This window comes from Gallus gallus, chromosome 8 (genome assembly GCF_016699485.2).
Source record: "Gallus gallus isolate bGalGal1 chromosome 8, bGalGal1.mat.broiler.GRCg7b, whole genome shotgun sequence".
Taxonomy (NCBI): domain Eukaryota; kingdom Metazoa; phylum Chordata; class Aves; order Galliformes; family Phasianidae; genus Gallus; species Gallus gallus.
In genome coordinates, this window is record NC_052539.1 from 6,541,957 (window position 1) to 6,558,158 (window position 16,202).

At 46.4% G+C, this 16,202-nt stretch overlaps 1 protein-coding gene across 12 annotated transcripts in view; it reads right to left on the minus strand.

Annotated features, from left to right (window-relative positions):
• The window catches only part of SYNGAP1 (synaptic Ras GTPase activating protein 1), a 153,945-nt gene that overhangs the window by 93,173 nt on the left and 44,570 nt on the right, over positions 1-16,202 (minus strand). For 6 of the 12 annotated variants that reach the window (XR_006939969.1, XR_003076347.3, XM_004943246.5 and 3 more), the window contains exon 1: positions 11,842-12,713. The exons of 5 other annotated variants lie outside the window; for them this stretch is intronic. Coding sequence is in view for 5 of the 7 variants with exons in the window: in XM_004943246.5 (XP_004943303.3) it covers positions 11,842-12,469 (628 nt within the window). In the remaining 2 variants the exon portion in view is untranslated. Of the gene's footprint in view, positions 1-11,841; positions 12,714-16,202 lie in introns of those variants that run through there. One more of the 12 variants, XM_015290512.4, reaches the window with a different exon arrangement.

A 16,202-nucleotide genomic window follows, 5' to 3' on the forward strand; every position in this document is an offset into this window, starting at 1 on the left:
AGAAAACAAAGCAATTGAAAAAGAAAAGCCAATTTAAAAGCAAAGACTTTTCAGTTCCTGCTTATTTTTTGGTTGCACAAGGTTATAATGTACCTGTGGTTAAAGCTAGGCATACACGCAAGCACAAGCAGCACACGGAGTTTGGAAAAAGCACATCCTGCCCATGCAGACAGCTTTGTTCCCCACCCTTGTCAGCAAGGCACCAAGCAGCAGACACTCACTGCCTGGCTGCAAGACCCTTTTGCCTTGTTCTAGCAGGTAAAGAGAAGGGGGTGTTGGAAGAGGAAAGGCAGAGGAACACTGCTGTGAACTCGAGAACAAGCCATGGGCACACACAAGGTCGTAGGACAGTGACCACACAAGTTCAAGTGGAGTAACTGGAAATAAACAGAGTCTCATTGCCTTCCACATGCCGACTGTGTTATGCCATGCAGCCATCAGCTTTCCTTCAGAAAAGAAACGAGGCATCCATTCATCTATTGCTATTGATCTGAACTATCCAGCCCCAAAACTGACTTCTCAAAGCAGCATCAGGATTGCTGAATTCCATTCTCTTTAATAACACCTCTACAGAAGCACAGCCTCTGTGGTCTGCAAAACCAGCCTATGTGACTGTGGTTTTAGTGATGGGAGAAAAGAGTAATGGGGAAAAATCATCATCACAAAGCCCTCAGCAGGGTGCTCTTCCAACCCTAGGAGCTCTGAATGCTCGGTCAGCCTGCCAGCACAGCACTGAATCTATTGCAAACCATCTGAATCCCACACTTCACCCAGCACAGAGAGGGAATGATGGGCGCCACCTCTTCCTCCTTGCGTGTTGTATGCAGATGTATAAGGCCAGCTTCCCCTTGTAAATCAACCCAAGAACCAGATCTGTTTCTGAGGAGGGAAAGCTGGCTCTGGGATAAAAATCATCCACTTTGGTTCAGCATCAGGAGGTCACAAGCAGTTTGGTGGAGGACGATTTGTTCTCGTTTCCTCTAGATCATGCTGGAGGAAAGCAGCTGAGAAGAGGAAGCAAGAGAAATAGTTCCAGAACAGGGAAGCTAGAGGTGCCGGGAGAGCCCAGCAGGAAGGTGCTGGTGCAGGCAGCTCGGTGGGGATGCCTTCGTGGTGCTGGGAGCAGTGATCCTGACATAGCACCAAAGCAGGCGGAGCAGGTTTACTGTGCTGCTGGAAATGCCAACGAGTGTCATTAATGCATCCTTTGATGATGGTCTAGCTAATTAAAGGGGATTCGCAGCTGAAGAGCAGTATTTCAGGTATTCTTAGGGTTTTCCCTCCTTGTAACATGTTCCTTCTCTCTCAGGCAAGCTGGGCTACCCTAAAGAAAGGGAACCCCACATCCTCCTGCCAAAGCTCCCATCACAGTGCCCACACCACTCCTGTTCCATCCCCAATGCCTGCAACACACCCAGCACGCAGGAACTAAACCTTCTCCTGCTCACTCCTCTGGTGCTGAGCACTAACGCCACAAATCCCTTAAGCACAAACACGCACTCTTCCCCAAATGTTTTCCAAATGGACATCCCAAAGCCCCCATGACAAATCCCCTTCCTTTTAGCAGGGGAAAACCACTGCTGCTCATCTCCTCGAAGGAGGCAGAGCGAGCAAAAATTTCTTTCCTACAGCAACACTGAACAGAAATGTATAGGTCACAACCTCCTCAAAACAGTCCTGATAACATCTAATTAGCTGCCCTGCTGTGCAACTGCATTTTGTAACAGCAAATCCGACCAGACTGGGAGGGCAAAGGGAACCTCTACTTGAACGTGACGGTTTTCATCCAGTTTGGAGATCTGTTTCACTTCACTGCTTTGTGGGATTCCCCACGTTCCCCAAAGAGAATGATCAACAGAGTGGTTTATGAGTTACTGCTGAAATCCATGGCGCTTCTATTGGGAAACAATTACAGGGCAGCATGGATTTATCCTCCTCATTTCTTTTTAAACAGCCATACTAGGAATTCTCCCCGCTGTCAGAAGATGGGTGGAGGAGGTAAGGAAAGTTCACGTCCCCCAGGGGCTCTGCCAGAACCAACTCGGACAATACCTTGAGAAGCATTTCCTTCCAGCTACTGTAGATAGCTGTCCTTAACGTGCCTTTACCAGGCAGCCAATTTTCCACCGCCGAGTACAATGAGATTTCAAAACACACACGGAATGAGAGGATAAACAGACACAAACATCCACTCAGTGATATAACAGAAGAAAATATGGGGTAGAAACCCGAGCACCTCTATTTTCTTCCACGTTATAGAAGAGCCCGGCATGTTAACCACCCCCAACTCCTCCCACAGGTGAGGCAGGCAGACCCCGGGCTGGCAGCACAAAGACAGAGTGCTCACAGCACATCTGAACACCCTCCACAGACAAACAGAGGTGAGGCAGCACCAAGGAGTGCCGGTTGGGGCACTGCTCCCTTTATGCTGGGAGTTCTAAGGCTGCTGTGGGCAGGCTGTGCTGCCTGCACACCCCTGGAGCCGCATGGTACCCTTCCCAGCCCCCGACGGACGTCTCACTTATTTTTGCAAATCTCTGGTGATAAAAACCATGCATGGCATCTTGCTCATTTCCTCCTTCCTACTCAGCTTGCCAAAAACTCGGAGCTGCGCTTTCCCCACCACATCTACAGAGCAGTACTGTTTGTTCTGCTGGCAGTGACTAACGATGATCATGCACATCCCTTTTCTGGGTAAAATCTTCTTTAGTAACAGCACAAAACACAAAAACGATATTTTGTTACCCAGTTTTGCCAGCCCTGGAGCAACGAGACACCATCATGAAAACGAAAAAAATAATAAGCCCATTTTTTTCTTTCCTGAAGTCTCATGTGATTTAAGTCCATTAAAATGCAAGCAGGAATTTCATTTTATCCATCAGTGACCACACTCCGCTGTCCCTGAGCTACAACTCTCTAAGTGCGAATTCTCTGCACTTAAGAGGAGTCAAGCTGTATGTTTAGGAGCAATCCATCCAGCAAACCTTGCTAAGCATACATATATATATATATACACCCCATAAGGACCAACATTTTGCACATTGATTTCCACCGATCACTGAAAAGAACATTCAGTTTCATGTTTGCTCATCTTTGAATAAACAAAGTGAAGGCTGCTGGGCATCTGCAGACAAATGAGACATTACAGATGTAGACAAAACCCACCATCACCCTGAAAGCATTTCTCTTTCAAATTACACAGCCACACAGGAGCTATTTGGAGCAGAGATTGCTGTGTGTGCTTTTAATTCAGCCCGGGCTGCTGGGGGCAGGCTCTGTGCTGTCACATTTTCCCTCCATGCACTTGACAATTCAGAAAGGTGTGACTCGATAAGGACAAGTCCTTTGGTACATAACAACTTGTTTTCTCCTCTTGCATTCACAGCTTTCATTTCTGAGGACGGGTCTGTTCACACGCAGCATGCCTACCTGGAGGACTGCCATTAAAGCAAATAGACCTGCATCTAAACGAACATGCGATCCCCCATTGAGCACAAGCATTTGAATCAAATACCATCAGTGCACCAGCTGGACCCATGCTGCCTTCTGTCTGCAGACTCTGTCCCTTTTTGTCTCAGCATATTGGAGACACACGAGCCTGGAGGTAGAAATGACAGCTGCTACAGTGTGAGCACAAAGCTGGGGGAGGTCTGGGCGCAAAGGCTGCACCATGCAGCTGAGCTGTTGTACTCACAACACTGAAAACACTACATACACACACAGTGACATTGTATGGGGGTGCAGCACAAACATCAGTTTCTCAGTTAGAGAAATCACACGTATGGGCCCTCACTTCTGGTTATAACCATGTGGCATTCACGGAAAGTTCAGATGAAACCCTACAATGAAGAAAGAAAAATAAATATTTCCTGGAAAGAACGTCTTCCCTTCTGCAGCTACTAGAGCATATCCATGCAGAAGCTAACAGCCTCTCATCACATACAGCTCCTTGGGCAGGTTCTGTGCCTGCCTGTGGGGAGCTCCTTGCTGCTGGAATTACCTTGTTGGTACAGCTACAACAGGGCTGCAGCAGTCACACATCTGCATGAAGAGGAGGAAAAGGAGCCACAAGCACTGCATTGGACAGAAGCAGAGCTGAGTTGGAGGCAAGGATGCCCATTTGTGCCCACTGGCACTTAACGAGCACCTGAGGAGCTCACGATCGGGGCACCCACCTGGTTTGGGATGCACACAGGACTTGCCTCTGGCACCAAGAGGAAGGAAAGTCTGCACAGTATTTTACTGACACTCATTGGTTTGCCCTTTTCATGTGGGTTATATATAGCACTATCCCACTTGCTCTTCTGGAGTACTGGGGCAAATAGCTCAGCCATTCCCTTTAGGTTAGGTTTTAATAGTGAGAGATACATGAACCTCCTAATGCTTAACAACACCCCTCAGCCGAGGTCAGTAGAATGGGAAAGCAATCCTTCTCCGCATGCCACGCACATTCCACGAGCCCTGTGGATGGAAGGGCTCCTCACCCTCCTCATCTCATGGGGTGGTGAGAAGGAGCCAACCCTGCACGTGACAGTGACACATGGCAGGGGGAAGTCGTGGTCACAAGTGTGAAAACCAACAGACAGACCACATAGCTCCTTCGCAGCTGGGTCATGGTGGTTATTGCAGTTCTCTACCATTTTTTCTCCAAAACTTCACCCCCGTTTTGATTATACGAAGGCTCAGCAGATCAACAGGAAGCCGCACAGAGGAAAGGACTGTCATTTCAAAACGTTGGTGGCTGAAACCATGCTTGAGTTTTTCATCAGGCTACAGTTGGGCTGACAGGAAACCTATGGCCACAGCAGTGCAGCCAGAGGCCTGCACCAACACAGTGCTCAGCAGCCCCAGCCTGAACACACTTGTACCTCCCATCGTTGGCCCACTGAGCACGCAGGGAAACTGCCTGCTGAGGCTGTTTACACAGGACATGGCCAGCATACCTGAGCCAGTCTGCCAAAGGAAGGGTGCTTGCGTGGAGATGTCATTGGGAGCAATCCAGATCTGCATATTTATCTGCTCCTTCAGAGTCGTGACAAAACCATTTCTTAGGTACCACTGCAACCAGAGCTGATGGGAGCCACGAGGAGGATGGAAACACATGGCAAGGATCAAAAGCTGGCAGATGTGTCCAGTAATTCATCAAAACCACATGCCGAAGCATCCCTGTTGCCCACCGACTGTTAAGAGGAGAATCATTCCTAGCAGTGACTACCTGAAAAGGGCTTGCACTTTTCCTGTGAAAAAGGATCACAAATCATGGACACAGCGGGAAGAAAACTGCAGCCTAAAGTCACTGAGCCGAGGAAGAGTGAGATGCAAGAACAGGTCTGACCCTACCATCATCTCAACCATGCATGATAACCTCCGAAGATTTTAAGATCACACCTGGGAGTATTTTGAGGATGGGACACTGGAAAGCCCTTCTGTTCCTACAAGACACGCAAAACCAGCTGAAGTGAGACATAACATTAAGGACTAGGCCCGCTCACCGCTTCCACTGGACTTGGCAGTGCAGCTCCTTGCATTTCACCTTCTAAAAAGAGGTATTTGTTTGCGATGAGGACAGAAGGAGGAACAGGAGAATCTGAGAGCTTTGCAAAACCTCAAGAATGAGAATTCAGGCCTCCCTCAAAGCAAGGAGTCATTGAGCCAACACACAGCTTTCATCCCCTGCTTCTCAAACCGACATACAACATCAATGTGTGGTAACAGCTGAGACTCGCACACATTTGAGCTGGAAAAACGCACTTGCTCGCTACCTGTTCTCACATGCTATTAGGAACCCAATCCCTTTCTGCATCACTTTTCACACGGCGGTTTTTGATAGGGATGCTCCCATACCAGACGCATCCATTAAAATGAACAGCAGATTCTCCGTGGGGAATAAATGAAGAGAATGCCCGCTCTCTAAACATAAGCTTCTTTGAAAAACTCATTATTTCAATGATCTTTTTTCACCTTGTCTGCACACAGCATTTTTTAATCCCACTCAAACCAGCAGCCTGCGCAGAACTCTCCTGCCCACAAAGCACCAGATGTACATCTTCAGCCTCCCTCATGTGAGAACAAAACCACACGGGGGACAGTTGGTTTCAATGCTAACATGTCAAGAGGTTCATGCATTAGCTTGTTGTTTATGTAAACAGCTTCCTCTAAAACAAGTGATGTTTTACAGGACTATGAAGTATTTATTTTAGAAGAGTCTAAGGAGCCTTTTGAATAACTATCACAGAATACCAGCACAGAAAGCAGAAGGGTAAATAAAACAAATTGATTAGTTAGAACAAGCAATCAAGTAATGCTACAAATAAGGGCACAGAATCTTGTGCATGTTTGTTTACATCTAACATGCCATCGCTTTGAGACCTAAATCAGGCACTGTTAGCATTACAAATGTACTCCATTTATTATTTGGAAAAATGAAGCAAAGACCTGAAATGAACACTTTCTTTTGGGTTTGTTATTTTAAGAAAAAAAGAAGGGTCAACATGCCTAGGAAGCTCTGGTTGTTTAAGCACACGGGCAATTCTCATCTTGTGACAAGCTCCATTATAGGCAGCAGTGGTGGAAAGGCAAAGCAGGGAGTTTTGCCTGAGGACGATTTCTCCTCAGCAGAAGTTACCCTCTGGCCACAGAATCCAAATGTCTCTAAGAGTTAAGGTTCCTATTTCTAAGATTGCAGAACCTCAGAGTTTTCCAGGATAGCTGAGCCACGGGATACAGTTCCCCTTTCTGAGCACTGAGCTGCATTTTAGATCCACCTTTAAGAAGAATACAGAATTTTAAGAAAAACCTAACAGGGTTTCTCTCCACCACCTTCTGCATGCTCCCTATGCCTGATGTGTGGGGGAAAGGCAAGGAGAGGCTGCTGGGGCTGGGGTGGATGCCGACCTGCGAGCTGTTCCTGCCCCAGGCCGGCGTTTCTCTTCCCAGAGAATCAGTGGGTGAAACAAAGTTTTGCTGAAGATTCCAACCCCAACTGCTCTCCAGACAACTCCTCCTCTGGAAAGCAGAGTTCTTCCTCTTCCAGCTGCTTCCTCAAGGCCCTGTCTGTCCTGTTATCAAAGGAAAAGCTTCTCCCACCAAACCCTTAACTTCACTGAGAGCTCTTTCTCCTAATCCCCATACTATCACTCCTTGACTGCTTCTAAGCAAGCAAGCCCTACCTCCCTGAAAAGGAAATGCAGAGGACTAGATGTCTCTAGGACACAATTACCCTTTCCACAGATAATTAATTCCCATGCGATAATTTCTGATTATCAAGGCAATCTGAGATAATACTGCAAGCGCCAGCTGTCAGCCTGCTCTGCACAAAACCTACAACATCCTGGCAGTCCCACAGACACAGACCACAAAAGCAACAAAAAGCAACCTGGAATGTGAGACTCTGCCATTCCCCTGTCATGATTTCATGAGTCAGAAAATAGCTCCCACATATACAAATGTCCTCATTCATCCTGGTGGACGTTAAGTTTTGGCTTCAGAAAAAATGGTCTGGCATTAAGAAGAATGAAAAAAATCAACAGTCCAAGCTGAAATGAGCACAACTACCTGCTTAGAGACACCCTTTGTTAAGCATAATTAGCACCAGATGAGAAATTCTATTAGCCTCAGATATCGCTGCTAATTATTTTCCGTTGTGACCACGAACATTCATCTGCACAGCATTAGCCTATCACCCACAGTAAACGATGCCGTGCTCGCGATGAACCAGGCTTGGGTCGAGATCAAAACCACTTGGGAACAGTGGAGAAGTAGTGTTCAAAGCTGCAAAGTGCCAGGAATGCTCCCTTGTGTGCCTCGCCCCCCTGTGATGTTCTGAATCTCTTCTGCCAATTAATGGTTAATGACTTTAGACGTTAAGACTAAACCACGCAACAAAACACATGGGAACACAGATAAACTGACATTTACACGGCACTTAAATGGACGTATTACAGCATAAGCTTAATTGTGTAAAAGGTCCCTAATAAAATCCCCACCAAAATAAACTACTTAATAGAGAATGACATTCAGAGGTGGAGGCATATGAGTCAGTAGAAGCACTTCTAAAATGAGAAAGTGCTTCTAAAAACTTGCAAACAGAAAAGCTGCCCCAGTGAGCAATAAATACTGAATTCCCATTTCATGTAGCTTTGCATTTTGGGAATCACTGCTGAAATGGAACAGCTTGGCTTTAAACCAAGTTACAAGCGTGAAAATACAGGTTCTCTCTAAATCAGTTTATAAGGAAAGATAAAAACATAGAATTTAATGACTCTGGACTGTAGAGATATTAACAAAGAGCACCAAGCTTGAGTAACTCTTGTTCTTTTTTTATAACTCACAATTGCAGAAAGGCAAGGATATGGACTACGCTCTGACTCGAGGCACAAGAACACCCCTAAAATGAATCAAAGCATGACGTCAAAGCGATAAGACTGAAGAAACACATCATCATGCAAGTGAAAAAAGTGAAGGAAATAATTCTGCAGGAAGTGCCATTATAAAAATCTGAACAATAGAGCGCCCATGGGCAGCCAAACGCACATCAAATACAAGAAACCAGTATTTACTCTCTCCCTCCCGCAAGCTGAGATACAGATAATTGATTCTACTGAGGAATCATTTTGTCATCAACCTCCAATTAAACTTGCACTGCCCTAAGATTCAGATAAGAAGGAACGTTGAAATAAATGTTATCTGTGAAGTTGCTCACAAATCCACTCTTAACAGCATCTAGGGTCGTTAAAGGGTCATTGGCAATACACAGGAATAAAATAAAGAGCAGCAGCTCACTGACAACCCTCAGATCCAAGGCTCTGAGCTGTCTGTGTAGCTCCTTCCCTACACAGTTTCTACAAGATGGGCAGCAGGGCGCCCTGTGCCACAGCAAAGCTCTGAGGAGCAGCTCTCCCCAGGTTCAGCATCCTTTCATTCCCCAGGAGGGAAATGTGCAGCCAAGAAGAGATGAAGCAGTGTCTGAACACGCTTCCTAGACTGTGAGACCAAGTGGAAAATATTTATCCAGATTTTCTTTTTTCTTTTTTTTTTTAATCCCACTTCCCTGCTCAAGCTGCCAAAAAAGCAACTGGTCCCCTTTCGGGAGCTGCTCTTCCCCAGGTTTACAGAGGTCAGAAGCAAAGCAGCTGCTACCCAAAGCCATGCAGAGGTCCCAGCCCCTGCAGTTCTGGCACAGAGCTAAAGCAGGATGCAAGAGGACAGGCACGCTTCAAAAGGAAGCTTTTTATTTTTTTTAAACAGTTGATAATCTGTAACTATTTCAGAGGAAAGTAGAAATGCCTGTAATGAAGTGAGTAATTAAAGGGCTTGGACAGAAAGCATGCCTCCAGGTTCTTCTGGTTCAACTCCAAAGCATGCCTCTCGGACTGGGCATTCGACAGCACATGAAGGGTTCTCCTTGGAGAAGGAGAAATTCTGTCCAAACATGTTTCCTGGGAGACTTTTGATCGAGCTCTTCCAGGCTAAGCTGATTGCATGCTTTGGAGAAGCCCCATGTCTCACACTATCTGTTGGCAAGTCACAAGTCTGGGCAGACTGCAGGTTTTGTCAGCCCAAGGATTCCCAGATTCTGCCTCTCACATAGGAAAGCCATCAGTTTTCTTGCATTTTTCCTTTCACAGTACACAGGACTGCAGGCATGGGAAGACGCCTTCAGCCCACCCAAGCACCACAGCTGCTCGAGGACAATGTGCCCCATAGAACTCAGTCTGTGTGGTATTTGGTAGAAGAGCTCAGTACTTGTGAGCACCCAGGCTGCAGGTGAAGAACATGGCACACAGGTTACACTGCTCTCCCCGCTTCTGCCTTCAGGTTCTCCCTTCAGAGCCATCCCTGAGCCCCTGGAGCTCCCCAGTTTGCCACCAGGCCTCAGGGCGGCTGAGCCCACAGGCCCCACTAACTCAAGCTTCCTTCAGGAAGAATGCAGCCCGTGACAGGGGTTAGCTGTCCCATGACTATACAACCCACACAGCAGCATGTGTTACAGGGTGAACGAGTTCTCTTAAACCTCAGCTGCTGTTTGCTTGAAGAACAGAGGCCAACCCTCCTGAGAGCAGGGCCTGTTTCAGGCAGCACTGCAGGTGACGACAGCATCACCTTGTTTCCCCAAGCACCTTCCTGGCTATGACTTCCTCCCCTGAGACAGCCTGACTTTTAATCTCGAGTCCCATTGTTGTTTCTCAGTTCCTGAGCTGAGAGTCCCACTGTAAAACCACTTTGGGTTAGCTCAGACAGAGGATTTGGGCTCCGAAAGCCAAAAGGCTCCGTCCTCATCCTGTGACCAACATATTTACAGTGCGGTGGCTTCTCACAGATAACCCTTTCCTGCCCTTTACTTCCCATGAGCACCCCAACAACCTAGCTGACCAGCAGCATTTAGGAATTATTAGAGAACCACTTGTTCCAAAAGAGCACCAGAACAGTGTGAAAAAGGAACTACAGCGTGCTCTGCCCTTTAGAGATGGCAAATGTTTAATCCAAAATGCTTGTGTCATATAGAACACCTTCCCAAAATAGCCAGCTGACATAAACAGGGTGGCAGAGACCAAACCAACTGTCCAAAGCAACAGACCAGCCTGCAGTAATAACAGCTTCTCAGGAGGTCTCAACAACAGCAGGAACCAAACCAACTTCTTAACAAGATGTGTTCAGAAACAAAGTAGCTCTGCCTCTTCATTTTTCCCCCCCCCAGGTATTTCACTCCATTTAACACGTACTGTCAAGCCAAATTCCACCTGAGCAAGGTTTTGGAGGAATTCAAAGCAGTGAACATATGCAGCCACAAACCCTAGGAAGCTGAGGGAGATGATCCTTCTTCATCACTGCTTCTCTATGGCTGCCTGTTTTGCATTTTAAACCACTGAGGCTGCTCCCAGTGGCAAACATAAGCCTGTAAGTGACAATCCACCATCACTCAGACCCACTACCTGTGTGGACAAATAATAACAACAGCAAGCTGATTTTTTTGTGTTGTTTTGAATAGGGATGGCTTGTCCAACAGTCTCAAGGAGGTCCAGATGTTACCAGGTTTTAATATGATAATCTGAAGGGCTCTGGAAAGCACCAGGTTTTGGAGAGAAGGAAGGTTTCTGTTGGTTTTTAATTATAAATTCAAACTTAGCTCCCCTCCCCCTAACGCCTCCTCAGCCACTCAGATCTGGGTGTCCTACTAGAAAGGTCCACCAAAGACCAAGAGACCAGAAGGCAAATTTCTCCCTTTCTCCCATTTTTTTTTCCCCGGCTTGATGGGTGTTGTTAACAGCAGGGCAGATTTAAATGGAATCTCAGACTGGCATCTTGCTGACCTCAATCCCAACTGGCTAAACCTCTGTAACACTGCCGTCCTTGGCATCTAACAGAGAGCAGACATCAATTTAGCTGATTGACTGCAAAACTGAATCTGGTACGAGGAACTAGATCCATTCCACTGCCTTGCACACTAGCTAAAAGACTGCTTTATTTCTCTCTCTCTCTCTCTTTTCCTAGTACTTCATCTACGGTAGCAGGCTTGATATATCCATCAGTGCACAACAGCCCCTCTGAGGCAGCTGTGCTCACAGGACTGTTTGCACCACACGCGCAGTTCATTTTGGAGAGAAATGCTTCTGCTTCCTCCAGAGACATCTGTTTTAAAGGGACCTTCACGTTTTTAAGCGCATGCCAAAACATCACACCACTTCTCTATCAGGAAAGGCCCTTCCCCCCCCCCCCCCCAGTTTTTTTTTTTTTTTTAATTAAGGCAGAACAACAGAAGGTTGCAAATCTTACGTTAACAACTGCAAAGTTCCAAACCGGTTCAAACAACTATGATACAACCCATAAAATATCTATACACACCTGTAACACAAACAGAACAGAGTCCATTACCTGGGCACGGGTCAATTTGACTACCGGCTGGTTTCCACTCCTCCAGTGGCTCAGTGGGGGGCTGCTCCCCCCTTCGATTTATTATCTTTGAAAAGCCACTTGAGAGAGTTGAGAAGATGCCACGGACAAAATAGCTGTGCTGCTCACAATCCACAGAGCGCACCGCCTGCAGAAAGGGCTTGGCATTCCTGTTTGCAGAGTGCGGCACAGGTTCAGACAGGGAGCGGTTGAAGGGAACCCGCGGTGATCTGGTCCTTGCCTGGAAGAGCATCTCCGTTGAGTCTTGGTGGAGATCCTCGGCGCTGGTAGCATCCATGCTTGCAGAACTTTTGACAAGACTCGAATCATTACCTTCCCCTCTGAGGCTGCAAGAGTGTGCTCTTCTGCTTGTCCTCCAGGGAAGACGGGGATGTGTTTGCCACCTGTATGCTCCGAGTGCTTTCTCTCGGTCCAAAGCTGTTTGTTTGCTCCCCTTCTTGCTTCTCATTTGGTGGTACCAATTATAGTCCTTTAAGGCAGTGGTGCCAGCATCTTGTTCCGACAAAGACCTCCTAAAGGTCCTGGGAGAGAGACTGTAATACTTTTTAAAAGCACTCATTTTCCAGCTCTTGAATGTCAGATTTTAACTTGCACCCCTCATCACTCAGAAGTCACGTAGCTGTAGTTCCTGGCTCAGCATTTTAATGCCCACACCATCTTCACTGCCGTGACTGAAGGACAGCGGAGGTTCTTCCTGAAGAGCCTGAGCATCAATCGCAGCAATTCCTACATCTCAGCAAGGAGGACAAGCCCTCACCTACAGCAAGCCGCTCTCCAACAACACGCTCAGCCTCGCTATGCCTGCTGCCGCTTCCTGCATTGTCGCAGCTCTGCACCGAGCTCTCAGGAAATGACTAAAAGAGCTCAGCCATGAAAACCCACAGTGGTGCTCTGCACCAATCACACTTCACTTTTTTTTGGGGTAGACATTAAAGATTTGGTTAAACAAAGGAAAAAAAAGAATGTGAAAGTAGAGTCATAGCTCTAGAGTCCCAGCAACGTCTCCAAGATGTGTTAAAATTGCCATGTTCTGCTGAGGAGCATGCACATTATGTTCTTCAGTTAAGTAGTAATGTAAACCAAATAGAGCAAGACACGACATAAAGGCAATCCTTAGGGTTTATATTTACCACAAGTACCTCGCATCACCCCAGAGTTTCCTTTCAGAGAGGAGTAAAATACTCAGAGTCATCACAATTGGGTGCTGGAAGCTTCACAGAGTAAAGGCAAGGAATGAAGTATGGAGAAGGAATGCTGCAACTTAATATAGTGAGAGTGTAAATACACCAAAGGCAAATAAGTAAAGGGGAGGAGAAAGAGCAGAGGGTGGGTGGGACTTCATCCATCATGCACTGAAGCAGAGGTTGGGAAAGCCTTGAGGCATTAGCCTCCAGCCAACAGAACATGATAGAGGGCACCTCTGCCTTTTTCTTTCTTCCTCCCTAATAAAGCCCTAATAGGGCTTTATTTGCATACATCTAGTGGGAATAAGAAGGGTGGAAAAAATAGTCCTATCTGCTTAATAGAGAGGAAAAAATCCCCTCGCCTTCTCTACAATTTAAGAAACAGCTGACTGCTTTAAAATCTCATAAAGAAAATATCTGCTGGTGAACTCAGATCATGCTTGCCAAGTTTTAGACCAGAACACTTAAATCTCAAGTCTACTAAAATCCCTGAAAATAGGAGGTTTATAATGGAAACGCTGACAGACCCTTGGCAATCAAGTGACAATGAAAACCACTTCTCTGGTTAAATAAAATGATAATCTGCTCTGGCAGACCAATAAAGCTTAACTGACCGCTATGGGATCTCGCCTTTAAGCTTCGACAGCATTCGTCAGCCAAAGTACATTCCTGACAGCTGCAGATGCAAAACTTCCTTACTTTTGTATGTGTATCTAAGAGGGTGTCGCTGCATGGAGGCTATCTGAAGCTGAGACACTGCATTACAAATTCTGCATCAAAACCACTGCAGCTGACTCTCCTCCTTCATTGGAAGTTGTGCTGCTCAGCGCACAAGCCCTCAACGGTAACACATACCTAAACAAAAGCTCTGCTGCAGTTTCCATACAGGGTAAGGATCCTCCGGGAGGCACAAGGCTGAGTGCTCCCTGCATGACAACGAGATGGAGAACTCACCAGCAATAACCTTAGCTTGCTCCTCTCCAAGCAAACCAGGAAACACATTTCTGTCTTTTGATCCCAGACATCGCTGAAAGCCCTGTGACGCAGCTCATCTGGTCCCATGGACTCAGTCCCTTGTGTTGAGGTCCTGTAAGTAATTCCCAACTTGACCCTTACCAGCCACTGATAGCTTTTCCTCCTCACTCTCACAGAACACAGAGCCATGGGAGCCCTTGGTGGTGAAGACTGCGGCAAAGACAGCATTGAGCACCTAGACATAGGCTGTTTCTGTTGTCACTTGGTCACCAACCTCTTTCAGCAGTGAATCCTGGTTTTCTCGTAGAGCCTGTGGTCACAAAAGCAGCAGCAGCGCTTTGAACAAATGCTTTGAATTAGGCAGTCTGGTAAAACAGGCTTTATGGAACTTTAGAAATAAGTCTGACAGATGACGCTGTGGTTCATTCTAATGGCACAAGCCATAATCAGCAGAGAAAACTGAGAATGTGGGGTAGGTTTCTGGTCAGCCCTGCAAGACTTGCACAAGGTTTCCACTAGCACATCTACACCAACTTTCAGGAGCACACAAGGGCAGGAGAGGACAACAGCTGGTGCAGTAGCTGAAGTCTCCCTGGGATCTGCTCGCTGCAGATTTCCAGCAGGCTTTGTAGCAGCCACTGAGCTGAGCACTGACATAAAGCATGTTTTTTCCAACAAGGCTTTAAAGCACGTGTGCTGGATCAGAAGATTGGGTATGGCCAACATCAGTGACTCAGATCAGACAGTCTACTACCAGCTACAGCAACATTACTCTAATGCACAACTTCAGCCTCACAGCAGCATGGACAGCAGGAAAACTGAGGTGGGACACTGGCATTTGCATGTAGCCAGTGGTGATCACAGGGCTGCTCTCGTCCTGTGTCACCTTCACATTCATACCCTGTGGGAACCCAAAAAGTAAGACTGTTTCTCAGCTCTGTTACACAGATTACTTGCACAGACCACCCATCTCTAGAGAGGGAACACACAGAGACCAACAGGGTACCAACTTACAGACTGTCACAGCATGCAAAACCCCTTATGGGTGAACTTCTACTTTAAATCCTTGTTATCAGTGTGACCAGGGCTTGGGCAGCGGTTCCATATGGAACTCACACAGAAAAAGACAGGCTTCATTAAGCACTCAACGAGGAGCTCAAGAACATCAAAGCCGCAGTTTAAGTTCAAATAATGTCAGAAAGGTCTCCACTTTCGACTTTTGATTTCATTTTTGATTTCTTGTTGCCATTACTCAGACGAACACACTTCTTGATCAAAGAAAATAATTGCCCTCACTGAGCAGAGATCTCACTGTGCGCTGCACAGAGGACAAAATGGTCTTTCTCAAAGGAGCTCTAAATAAGGCATATGAGGCTTGCACACTACTGATATAAAACCACTGACACACAAGTTTGCTTAGTCTACAAACAAGCCAATTCTTTTAAACTGTTAACTCAAATATTTTAGCTTGGGCTCCAAGTCAAACCGGACCCTTTCTTCCTTCTGCACATCAAACATAGCCAAGACAAGGCCCAAACAAAGCCTTCATCTATCCTCACCCAACATCACCCAGTTAAATCTGGCCTCACTTGGCTTCAGCATCTCATTTCCCCATGATGCAAGAAGGTAAATCCATGTAACGGAGCTGCTTTCTCCTTGATCCCCAGTCCGTATGTGAAAGTTTGAGCTGTTTCAGAGCAGCAGCTTATCTTGGGAAGCATTTGCCTGGTCAGCTATCACAAAGCAATCACCTGCTGGTATACGGCAGTCAATAACCACGCAGAGCCACCCAATCGGCTGCCAGCAGGGAAAAATAACTGCACTGGAAGAAAGGAGCTTGTCAATTTACTGGAATATTTTCACTCATACCTCCTGCTTCTATTACCTACTGCATAAAAACGTGCTCCTCAGCTGGCAAATTTTCCTCAAGAAAGGTGTTTTTTTTTCCTTTGGTATGCTTGCAGATCATTGTGCCACATCATTCATTAAGCCTTTTCAGAAAATTACTATTTTCTTCCTAACAATCAAGTCATTTAATCATCCGCTTTGACATGTTTAACAGCATATATTTCACTGTTCCTAGATATCTAAGTAATTTATGCCAAAAATGCAGATTTGCTAGACTGAAATATA